Source organism: Scleropages formosus, chromosome 14, assembly GCF_900964775.1.
Source record: "Scleropages formosus chromosome 14, fSclFor1.1, whole genome shotgun sequence".
NCBI lineage: Eukaryota > Metazoa > Chordata > Actinopteri > Osteoglossiformes > Osteoglossidae > Scleropages > Scleropages formosus.
This window is the reverse complement of record NC_041819.1, coordinates 19,752,700-19,765,276: the sequence shown is the minus strand read 5'-3', so window position 1 is coordinate 19,765,276 and position 12,577 is coordinate 19,752,700. Positions and strand designations below refer to the sequence as shown.

Sequence of the window (12,577 nt, the reverse complement as noted above, 5' to 3'; positions counted from 1 at the left end):
GTAAGGCTGGAGGGGGAGGGGACACACCCAGGACGGGACGCCAGTCCGTCGCAAGGCACCCCAAGCAGGACTTGAACCCCAGACCCACCGGAGAGCAGGACCTGGTCCAACCCACTGCACCACCGCGCCCCCACTGCTAATATATTTTATAGTTTTCTCAAAGCAATGTATGCAGCTGCAGCAGCCACCTTGTTATCTGTACACAATATCTCGTTGTTCATGACAACAGCCTACAGTTTATAAAAGCCTGTTCTCTTTGGAGTACCCACCCATCCTGGTCGGATTGTTTTTGGTGTGGGAATCCGTTAAGTTCCTAAATGTCAGAAGGTTAATCTATGAGTTTGTAAAACAGTTTCTCTCTGCAGAAGGACCAGGACTGGGTGGGATGTTTGAATGCCGGAAGGACCTCTCTACGTAGCTCTAGGGCAGCATTTAGGGTGCTTTAGTGGATGACTATTTGTCTAAAAGTTCACCCTCAATAAATATTTTCCTGTAATTTCAGCACAGTAAAAGGAGACTGATTTGCATTGATGTTCTTGCCATTGTGATCCAGAGGAATTAAACACTGCCAAATAGTTGTTAGCTTTAAAATGAAACCCCTTAAAATGACAAAGTTGCTTGTTATAAAAAAAAGAATTCAAGATCTGTAAATGTCATCAGTGCCCAAATTACTCCAGAAAAAGGAAGTACATTACATGACTGAATGAATATGAATCATAACTGGCATCCTGTTACTACAGATTTCCATCAGTCATGAAAAGAGTGATTTACAGAGAAAATGACAAGGAGTGTGAAGATTTATAGAGAATTATTGCAGCAATATATCTTAAATTTTACTGATGACATTTCAAATTTAGGTGGTATTGCAGTCATAGCATATACAGTTCCTTTTGTCTTCAGGACCAGTAAGAGGACACAGTGGTTAGTGTGGGTTTCACAGATTCTGGGTGGAGAGTGGCACTGGTATGACATTAACCATGGAGAACATGTGCTCCATATCAGGGAATTCCAAAGATTGTTTCTGATGCTAAAGGGGGTGCGGTGGTGCAGTGGTGCAGTGGGTTGGACCACGGTCCTGCTTTCTGGTGGGTCTGGGGTTCAAGTCCTGCTTGGGGGTGCCTTGCGACGGACTGGCGTCCTGTCCTGGGTGTGTCCCTTCCCCTTCCGGCCTTATGCCCTGTGTTGCTGGGTAGGCTCCGGTTCCCCGCGGCCCCGTATGGGACAAGCGGTTCTGAAAATGTGTGTGTGTTTCTGATGCTTACAGTGCTGAAGCAGGAAATTTCCCTTCTGGAGAAAGATATTTTTGGGGGGTGCGGTGGCGCAGTGGGTTGGACCACAGTCCTGCTCTCCGGTGGGTCTGGGGTTCGAGTCCCGCTTGGGGTGCCTTGCGATGGACTGGCGTCCCGTCCTGGGTGTGTCCCCTCCCCCTCCGGCCTTACGCCCTGTGTTTCCGGGTAGGCTCCGTGACCCCGTATGGGACAAGCGGTTCTGAAGATGTGTGTATTCAGAAAGATATTTTTATTCTGCTGTACGCTTAGTATAGACCAATTGCACAATACCCAGTACACAGACTCAGCAGTATTTAGTAGGTATAAAAAAACAAGTTCAGCTGTAGGTCAAGGTTTCTTATGTATTTTTTTCTTCATTTTTTAGCTTCCAAAAAACAAGAACATTCTTTTTCTGGATACTTCACTACTCCATGTAATGGGAAATTGGTTTTTGAATTAGAATTCTGGGCAGTGTGCTGTGCGTTCTGTTTTTAGCTTGTTAGGAATCCAGCGTTTAATTTATATGGATTCCAGAGTGCAAGATCAGAAAGGCAAAGAGACAAGCCTATCTGGAGCTCAGCTGTGATGATGTACTTTTATTGTTGCAATTCACGAGAAAGCTATTTGTTTTGCTTTAAACTTGACCACAAATTTGTCCTGGAAAAACGGTGTATCTAAACAAGACACAAGTGCAGAAAGACAGGGTGCCGTTTCAGGCCCTCGAGATGCCACAGTCAGGAGGAAGTTGGATTAGGGATTACAAATATTTGAAAAATGAACAAAAACACAAGACTAATTACGAGCACAAGAACTAGCTGGAGCGTGCAACACGTGGTGACACACTGGATTGTTTCTGCTTGTGTCTGTCCTCTCATAGATAGCCAAGTGAGATCTCAGAACAAATTTCTGCATATTTCTCCACTTGCACTGCTGTTGAAATGTGTTGTGCTTCCAGGGAGTCGGCTAGCGCAGATCAAGGCTGAATAAGGGCGAAACTGGGGAGGCCCTGTCCATTAGAAAAGATAATGATTCATCTTGTATGGCTTCATGATGCAGAAAAAAGAAATGTACAGTTTGCTGTGAGTGTCAGGCCAGGCAGAGTGCATCTACTGTATATGTGTTTCTATGCGTGAATAATACAAAAATGACAAATGTGGTCGGAAGGAGAATATTGTGAAACGCTTCTTTTCTGGGTGGATGAAATAATTCCTCTGGAAGGTGACTCATTCAAAATAGGAAGCACCATCTTTGCTGAAATAATTTCTTACTTTCCCAGTTTTGATAGCAACATTCACTTTTTTTTATTATTTATCATTTAATGTGCCTGAAAAAGAATACACAAGAATAGAATTGCAGAAATATGAACCGAGTGTGCTGGAGAGGTCAAAAAACCAACTGGCTTGTAGTAAGACCTCCCCTGAAAATCAAACAAGGGTAAGACTCTGATGAAGGAGGATTTATCAATTATCAAGGATGTTCTACAGTGCAAAAGATAAACTGAATGATCCAAAAAGGCAATATCAGAATGCTAATTTCAGAAGGATACACGTCTGACTCCTACATGCAATATTGCTCAGTACTGCCCATCAGCAAACTGTCCTCTCAATGCATCGTTCCACACTATGACTGTTTTTTCTATTAACAATACTATCTGGATGCTATGTTCCTGCAGAGATGACTGTCACAGAGGCCTCCCTGCATATAGTTCCGGCCGGGAACACGCTAAAGAAGCATGCTGGGAACAAGTTGACCCTCACTTGCAGGTAAAGTGGCACCTTGTGTCACAAATATCCCTAGGTGTTCAGAAGCATGGTAAAGGAGTGGATGTCCTGTAAATTTGCTCACACACTTACTCTCAAGTTTTTGCTATTACATGCATAGATATACACACAAATGACATATGCATGAATACATATAAAATTATAGAAATGGAACAGAAAAGTTTTAAATAGATAAATCAAAGATTTCATTGGTTATGATGGATGGATGGACCAAAGTTGACACTGGGGCTGGGATCACAGTCTCTGGCCCTAGACGCAACTCACTTGTCAGGGGAGGTTGTGGTCAGTGCAGCCATATCCCATGTCCCTTGCCACATCCCTTGGACTGACACAATATATAGGGGCCACAGCAGGCAGCTCCGCTGGCCCATCCTTGTCAGCTATCCTCAGAGGTACCTACCCAAGATGCCTCTGCAAAAATGAGTTCTCAAGGGCCTGACTTGTACAGTTCCCAAGCTTCACCCGGAATGCTAACCCTGGTGATCTGCTCCAATGTCTCGCTTCCCTACATGGCCTTGCGATAGATGCTGCTCCATCTCCTCACCATGTGCACGGTCGACCCGTCGCGCTCGTGGTGCTGGCAATGGTATGCGAGACATGTCCATAGTCCCCTAGGAGAGGATTAATTGGTCCCTCAGAAGTAGCTTTGAAATGTATGCTATTTGAACACATCGTCCCAGAAAAAACATTCCCACGCGAAAATTACAACTATCAGATGATGGGTGATGAGGCAGGTCACGCTTTTCTGTATAGTGAAGAAGTTCACAAAAACTTTTGGTTGACAAGATATAATTATTGTCACACTTTTACATTAAACAGGGTGTTTCAGCTGGGAAGGAATGAACTGTGTCTTCTACTTAACAACATTACTGCATTGTTTAGAAATTCCATTTCAGCCTTCAAAGATACAACAACCATAATTTGCACTGAACTGTGGCACAGATTAATAAAAATGTCATATTGACAATTGGTTCTTGGTCTGTAACAATTTTACTGTTGCAAAATGTCATGCTTACTAGTAATCCCTGTGTGCTGTCCTGTTGACAGAGGCTCATCCCAACTGCAGTGGAAGCTACCCTCGAGGAACCTCTCCTCATCTGGAGTGTGGGTGGCGGATAAGGGCTGCGAGAAACACCCATACAGTCACTGCAGTCGACTGGTTGTGGAGGATCTGATTCACAACGACACTGGTTTATACACCTGCATGCATGTCAATCACACTCCAGTTGAAGAAAAGGCCACGTATGTCTTTGTCAGAGGTGAGGCCCGGAGTGCTGCATCGTCCATCAGCAGTTCCTGTTGGGCTAGCCTTTTGGTCCACCAGGAACTGACCCACCAATAACTGTGAAGTCTATGGTCCAGAGGACTGTAAATTTCAATAGTTCCGTGATCTCGCAGTGCGCTTTTTATTTAGTGGTTACTCAGGTCACTTGTGTTCATTAACTTTTGTTGAATTTTTTTTTTTTTTTGGCTTTTCATTGCTTTAAGGTTTTCATCTGTTCAATGTTTTACTGAGAGTCGTCTGCTGAGTCTTAATTCTCAATATGCTAATTAAACAAACTCTTTGTCAGTCATGCTTTTTGCAATTTGAATGGATTGCACCATGTAAACCAAACAGAGCAAAGTACTCTAGAGTGAAACATCTGAGATCTTCTTCCATGGTATGAAACCTGGAAAAGCACCAGACAAACAGAAGAGAAGAAAGGTTCCATCCCATAGCTTTAACCAACCAGGAAGCTACAAATCACTCGGGAATTTGGTGACGCGATGGTCCGTAATTACCAGCGTGTGACAATGGTGGTGGGGAGGGGGGGTTTAATTTACTGGGCTTGCAGCCCAGTGGATGACCACATCTGTTATCTTGCAGGGATAGGTGGGTAGATGGGGGAGGACACACAGAGCAAATAAATTGGAAATAATTGGAAGCCCCCAACCTCTGAATATTGTTCACTTCTCAAGCTCCTGTTATTGCAGATTATTGCACCATAAATAATGAACAAGGTGTTTTTGGCTTACATGCATGCTGTGTCTCAGGGAAACCATTCAGCTGAACACAGGAAGCCAAAGTACCTCACTGGAGGACTGCCAATACACAGCTAAGAAGTTCAGGAGTCTGATATTGCTTGATAAAAGGAAACTGGCCTTGAGAGAGTTGTGTCGTGAAGCATTTGGAGACAGATAATAATGCTAACTTGTGTTCAGATGACATCTTTATGCAAGCTGATGTAGAATGAGGGTGGCAAATTTGCAGTCATTAACCCATTTATACAACAGGTACTCTTACTAAAGTAATTTGGGGTACCTGGATTAAAGGCACTGTAACAGAAATAGGATTGAAACCTTCCAGCAACAACCCTTGCCACCCCACTACCTAGCATGATGTCTTGAGTTTTTTATAACAGTGCAAAAAGATTTCAGTTTTCTGTGCTCGGACATTATTGTTTCAGAATTAGTCAGTTTCATACGTAAAATAATTTTATACCTACTTACAGTTGTAAAGACTGCTGGAAAAGAAAACATTCATACATACTTTCTTAATAATACCAAATTTTGTGTATGAATCTCCAGTAAACAAGGTTCTGTCTATAGTGTAATTTTAGTTTTTCACCACGTATGTGAATTTGTAATGAAACTGTTTTTATATATGTTCAGCAGTCTTTCACTAAGGAGACTAAACATGGTTAACAATGTGTTTTACTTTGCTGTGGTACATGAGAATGTACATGTTCGTATACTTTTGTAAGGGTCAAGTTCAGTTATGCAAATGATAATCTCAGAGGGCATACAGTTTGAGCAACACAAAAGACATTCTTGAGTCTACCTTTGAGAAACCGATTTTCACCGTCTTAAGTCACATTGTACGTCTACGATGACCTGGCAGTCTCATGTTTAGTCTAAGTCAGCCCCTCTCAGACCTCATCCCCTGTTTATGACATGATTTTTCTATGTTTATTTTTATATTCTGGCTCCCACATCCCCAGCACAAAGTGTTCATATTTTGATCAGGAACACCAACGCAAAGCGCAAAGTGTGGTGTTTATTGTCCTAATGCATTCCCACAGCACGACTCTGAAGTAACCGCCGTCCAGTGCCCCAGTGCTTGCCGTGTCCATTGTGAACAAGTGGCGGTACAATCACTCCATCGCTGATTTGTTTCTTTGCTTAATGCCGGACAAGGGCGGGAATTGTTTGGCTTGAGAGCCGATGTAAATTTGGCAGGGATATTTCATTTCACCCCTGGGAGACTTTGTAGGCCTTGCCTTTGTGCTCAGGTCTGAAGAGTCAACACTCAACAAAATGTAAAAAAGGGAGACCTGGGGTCACTGGCCTGTGAAATTGCTGAAGTAACGGCATGTTTGCGGTCACTGTCTGTCCTCTGGTTAGCCTCACTTGGCTGTACAGAATGTTGTTTTTTTGTGGCATTTGGGACAACTACAGTATAAACTGCTTGATGCAGCTCAAGTTTTTGCCAAAAACAGTGAAGGAAAAACATCCAGCTACCTACCCAAGCGTTATTGGTCAAGTGGCCACATCTTATCTCTGCCAGCAATTAGAGCTTCCAGACCATATAACTTTTGCATACAGCCCTGGCTGAAGGAGTCAGGGTATCCATTTAACCATAACGCGATGATCTCTCAACAGATGACTCCAATCCTTTCGTGCAACAGCACTATCCAAACCCTGACCTCCTCCTCTTGTATGATAATGATGACATGCTGGTTATTCCTTGCCGGACCACCTCTCCTGACTATGCGGTCACTCTGAAAGTGGTAAGGAATCTTGTTAATTGGTTGAATCACTCTAACCCCATGGGTAGCCATATCAGAACTCACATCACATCTCAAAGTTCTGGGAAGTTAAGTATTGTGTGGTGAAGTAAAAATATGTCTGACCTTTAAAATGGCATGGGTTACTGAAGATCAGGCCCCTCCAACTTTAGCATTAGCCTTTTGACTGTAGAATGAACAATGGAAATAAGTGAAGCTACACCCACTGAACAGCATTTCATGAAGCATTCTCTGCTACCAGCAGAATGTTTTATAGTTTCTCTGTCTAAAGACATCGGAAAATATGGAAACATACACTTCCAGAATGTTAACTGTCCTGCATGAAACCAATCATAAAGGACACGTAAACTCAGAAGTTTAAAACACTAACATCTTCTGTACTGTACTGTGTATATTGTGTCTATGTTCTTGCTGTTATTTTAGCATTTTGAAATCTTCAGTGAAATGTATGTCCTGACTTAATAATCCTGCCCCTAAGTAAGAGAATACTAAAGAACACCATGAGTCTAAAAAAGGAAATGTTTATATGACAATATTTGTTTTACAGATAAAAGCAAGAAAATGAATAAAGATCAGTTGCCATATATGAATCAATCAATTATATACACTTTAAATAATTGATTTTAAGTGGATTGCTGAAGAAAAAATGTGCCAGAAATGCAAAATTGCAAATTGTAAAGAAATGAAAATGCAATGTGTGAAGAAATGCAGTACCTGAATGTCAGAATTGGAAAATGGTGTGGGCTGCATTTTGGACACTTTGTGCTCAGAGAAAGAGTGTGAGAACTTGGAGAGACCTTGTGTTTTCTGTATACAGAAAGAATCAGCCACTAAGCTGATGACTATAATTTTTTTCAAAATAGGCATTTACCAGAATCTTCTCCATTTTGGGAAAGACCTCTGTGGAGGTCTTGGTTCAGTCAACACAATATTTACCTCAACTTCTAAAACCTTACCCAACTTATTAAACTTCATTAATTTTTATTCACTGCTCTTATAAATTCTAGAAATAGACAAAACTGTAAAAAGTGTGTCTCGCACTAATTTTCATCTTAAGCCCATTCCTCAACTATATAAAAATATATGCTAGAGAAACAATTACAAAGAGAGAATAACTAAATGTCTCTGAATCTAGGAACAAAGCATGTCACGTGAGTTTGAAGAGAAAGCGGACTGGGACCCAAAGCTTGGATTCAGGATGCCATACCCCTTTGGCAGCCACTACAGAATAGTCAAGTGCATCACCACAACTGGAAGCCAGCACATCCGCCATGAGTCACACTACATTCCCCACAGGATCTGTGAGTGCAGCCACTGTCTCCTGTCAATGTGGAATCACCACCAAGATTCTAGGAGAACCACAGAGAAGAACCTTTTCCAGTTGTTCAACTTCTCTCCTCACTCTGTATGTTTTGGTCAGAAAAAACTGAATAGAAAAACTAATTGATTGCGGCTGTATACTTTTCCTCTTGTTTGTCCAGCAACCGAGATGAAGAACGTGAAGATAAGCGCGGATCGTGTGAGACTGGTAGTCGGAGACACACTTACCCTCAAATGCTCTGGCGAGACCACCTACAATGGGAGGATATCTTTCTCTTGGGACTATCCTGGCAAGCCAGTAAGTTTGCTCTTTCAAAACTGTTGAAATTCTCAGTTTTCTAAGGTTTTTCCAGTCTAGACAAAGGTATAGCCATGGTTCTTTCCATAAGCAGGTGGTCTACACCAAAGAACCTTGCTGTTGGTGTAGGTTCCTTTTGAGGGATAAACATAGTCGAAGCTCACTTGGCTTCTCTGGTTTCTGTATTTAGCTGAATCGGTCCCACACTATCAAGCCTCCAGATGGGCCATCTCCACCTTTCACCTTTAGCAGCATTCTGACCTTGCAAAACGTCACCATCACTGACAGGGGCCGGTACCAGTGCACAGCAGAGAATAAGCACATCAGGAACCTGACAGCTAAAGTAATCATTTATGGTGAGTATCCCCCTTTAGTAAGGGTGGCAGAAACATTCTGTTGGTGAAAAGTTAGAATGGCAAGTTTCTGTAATACCCTGATTACATGACCCATTGTATGATTCCTCCACTTGGCCTTACGAGCAGTTCCTTTCCTTTTCTGAGGAAAATGGTTATTTCTGGACGGGGGGGGGGCGTGGTGGCGCAGCAGGTTTGGCTGGGCTCTGCTCTCTGGCGGGTCTGGGATTCGAGTCCCGTTTGGGGTGCCTTGTGACGGACTGGCGTCCCGTCCTGGGTGTGTCTCTTTCCCCTTCAGTCCAGCTTGCCACAACCCCACTCGGGACAAGCAGCTTCAGCCAGTGTGTGTGTGTGTGTGTGTGTGTGTGTGTGTGTGTGGGTTATTTCTGGAAAAAAAAATTCACCACTTGTTTGCTTTCTTTGTCATCCTTAGAGCATCCTTTCATCAATTTATCCTACAAAGGCGACAAAGTCATTAAAGTTCTTGAAGGTAAAAAAATGTTGAAGTTTGGACCCAGGGTTAATGCAGTTCCAGCTCCCAACGTTGTGATGTGGTAAGACTGATGGCAAATTTACAGCCTGAAGTACTTACAGGCAAAGCTGAAGTGTGTCTTTGTAGTAAAAAAACTATGAGGAATTTCTATTCCGATCAGGGTGATTTTGTAGGTCTTGTTAAAACCCCACAATCCTGCATTCTATTGTTCTGCAGGTTCAAGGACGACGTTCCAATCAAAGAAGACTCAACCTGTTATGAGCCTGCGGGTTACAATCTCATCATTAAAGACGTTAAGCCAGAGGATGCAGGAAACTTCACCATGCGTGTGGGAAACAAGGAACGGTCCTTATACGAGGACATTAAATACGTTTTGGAGGTTGGAGGTAGGTATGCGGCAATCCTTTGAGTCAGTCAATTCTCAGCCATACCATGCAGAATCACAGCACAATGTAACACAGATGTGTAGGCTCATGAAGCATCCTGATGCTCTCCCTGCTCCAGGCAGTCCCAATGAGGAATTTTAGCTTTATTCTTTCTTGAACTAACTTGACAGAAGGGTTCAGCTGGCCTCAATTAGAGATCCTTGAGAAGGCCTGTGAACATCTCTGTGTGTGTTTCAATGTGTGTGCAGTACCCCTCCAGCTGCTTTCTCTTTCCAATTCACCCTCACCCCCTCTAGACCTTAGTTTTTTCTTATGTGGTATTGAGTCCAGACCCAGGTTCTCTTCCTCGCTGACCTTTGACCAGCCAGCAGAAGACATGCACCAAGGGAGTTTATGTCCCATGTGTTCCATGACATTTGCCTCTGTTAAGACAAAGCGCTTTAGCAAAAAAAAAACAAAATGGCAACTGATATTCTCTGCAAAGACTTGAGACATTCATAGAACATAATGACTGCAAATCTCTGCTGAAAATAATGATTCCCCACTACTACTACTCTAATATTACACCTAGGGATTCTTGTATACAGTGTTTGCGATGATTTTCTTGACACCCCATCCCAGAATAAAAATATTTTACTAATTTGTGATTGAAGTTGGGGGGTGTGGTGGCGCAGTGGATTGGACTGGGTCCTGCTCTCTGGTGGGTCTGGGGTTCGAGTCCTTCTTGGGGTGCCTTGCGGCGGACTGGCGTCCCGTCCTGGGTGTGTCCCCACCCCCTCTGGCCTTACGCCCTGTGTTACCGGGTAGGCTCCGGTTCCCCGCGACCCCGTATGGGACAAGCGGTTCTGAAAATGTGTGTGTGTGTGTGTGTGTGTGTGTGTGTGTGTGATTGAAGTTGGGGGGTGTGGTGGCGCAGTGGATTGGACTGGGTCCTGCTCTCTGGTGGGTCTGGGGTTCGAGTCCTTCTTGGGGTGCCTTGCGGCGGAATGGCGTCCCGTCCTGGGTGTGTCCCCACCCCCTCCGGCCTTACACCCTGTGTTTCCGGGTAGGCTCCGGTTCTCTGCGACCCCGTATGGGACAAGTGGTTCTGAAAATGTGTGTGTGTGTGTGTGTGTGTGTGTGTGTGTGTGTGATTGAAGTCATTTGTTGGTTCACCTCATGGCTGAGGTAAAGGTAAGGCAAAAGAAAAAAAAATGGGATTCCTGGTAGCACTTTAGACATTGTCCAATCATAATATATCCGATAACATCCAAAAAGCCCCACATAAACATGCAGTGTTCACATTTCAGTTGCACTGCAATAAAGTTACTCATAGATTACTTGTGTGACAGTCCACTCTCTGATTCAGCCATTCTGTGATTTATATTACCTGGATGGTCTGTCTTCACTTCCCACTCCAGTAAAACCAAGTATCTTAGAGGAGGAGCTTCCATTGGAGCGTCAGCCCCACCTGCTTGGAAAGGAACACCGTCTCACCTGCACAGCCAAAGGCAATCCCTTACCCAGCATTACCTGGAAGTGGCAACCATGTGACCCCGACTCCAACCTCAAGTGGTAATTGACATTATCCTTTTATTCAGCCTCCTAATGTGAACTGATTCCACCAAGAACCTCCTTGGGAGGCAGAATTAGAGCAACTCTGCTCATGATGAAAATGGGATGAGAAAAGAAAAAAATTATTTAAAAAGAAAAGGTGAAAGGTGTATGGAATGGCAGGTTTACTAATTCAGACTATGCCTATCGCAGACATGTTGAATACAGTCAGCTCCTTATCACACTCTAAACACCACTGAATGCAAGTCAGGATGTTTGATATAATTTGTCTTTTTCTCCAGCCTGTTGATTTGTTCGAAACTTTCTGCGTAGACACATATACAGGCCGTAACCTCCTGACCAAAAAATGTTATTTGTGTCCTTGGATTATTTCAGACAGCAACATTTGGAAAGGCCTTAATGTGACTGTTTAGATTTTACTGTACTCCAGACACAGGGTGTTTAGCTTGATTACCATCAACTTGAACAACCTCTAATTGTCAAAGTAATCAACATCTTTGAGAAATCTTTCTCCCGGCCCACACTGCAGATGGCACCGCAGTCATGTCCGGGACGAACGGTCTTTTTTCCGTATTTGCATTGCCTCTTCCAATTAGGGAAGGATTTCAAAAATACATGAGTCACCCAGGCCATATGAGATGAACACCCTACTGAAAGAACGAACCGGAAGGGGAACAGGATGTGGAATTGTGTATCCTCTCATCCGAGAAATACTTTCTAATTTTTTCATTCAGCACTCTTTTTCTATTTGTGTAATCTCTTTTGTGAAACAGCCTTTGGGCTTCTGAGCCCTTTGTCTGTCCCTGGCAGTGTTAGGATGGCAAACCAATTAGCTGTCTGGGTTGGTTCATTGACATCTGCTCTACCTCGGTTTTCTCAGCCATCTGCACTATTGTTCTTCTTGAAGTAGGCAACCTTGAACCTTGACCCAAGGATCCCTTTTTATGACAAGATGAGAGGGTTCAGGAGCAAGAAGCTGACAGAAACCTAGTGACAGGGCATTTATAAAAGATGACTGCTTCTTAAAGCAGTCACCACCTTTGCCTTTGGCACCTTTGATGGGGCAGTATAGGCTTCACCCAATTCTCTCAAGCTCACTTATAGGTCGCAGACTGAAGCAGTTCTCGGTGCTGTCTGCACCTATGTGGACCATGCTATACAAGATGAACACTCCCAGAGAGCCAGCCGCGTTAGCGACAGCAGGAGTCTTTTGAGCTCCAGACACACAGCACAAAAGACCCATTACCATAGGGCCATTAGCAGCACTCAATGAAAACCGATATAAAAACTTGTTTGGGATTTCAGGGCTCACAGAGAGGAATTCATTCTTTATAAT

General features: G+C 43.4%; 1 protein-coding gene across 3 annotated transcripts in view; it reads left to right on the top strand.

Annotated features, from left to right (window-relative positions):
- Nucleotides 1-12,577, top strand: part of LOC108929000 (vascular endothelial growth factor receptor kdr-like) — a 43,712-nt gene that overhangs the window by 4,327 nt on the left and 26,808 nt on the right. For all 3 annotated transcript variants that reach the window (XM_018743263.2, XM_018743265.2, XM_018743262.2), the window contains 9 exons: nucleotides 2,941-3,031; nucleotides 4,097-4,308; nucleotides 6,692-6,819; nucleotides 7,973-8,138; nucleotides 8,319-8,455; nucleotides 8,646-8,811; nucleotides 9,242-9,362; nucleotides 9,518-9,687; nucleotides 11,088-11,241. In XM_018743263.2, coding sequence (XP_018598779.2) covers nucleotides 2,941-3,031; nucleotides 4,097-4,308; nucleotides 6,692-6,819; nucleotides 7,973-8,138; nucleotides 8,319-8,455; nucleotides 8,646-8,811; nucleotides 9,242-9,362; nucleotides 9,518-9,687; nucleotides 11,088-11,241 — 1,345 coding nt within the window. The remainder of the gene's footprint in view (nucleotides 1-2,940; nucleotides 3,032-4,096; nucleotides 4,309-6,691; nucleotides 6,820-7,972; nucleotides 8,139-8,318; nucleotides 8,456-8,645; nucleotides 8,812-9,241; nucleotides 9,363-9,517; nucleotides 9,688-11,087; nucleotides 11,242-12,577) is intronic.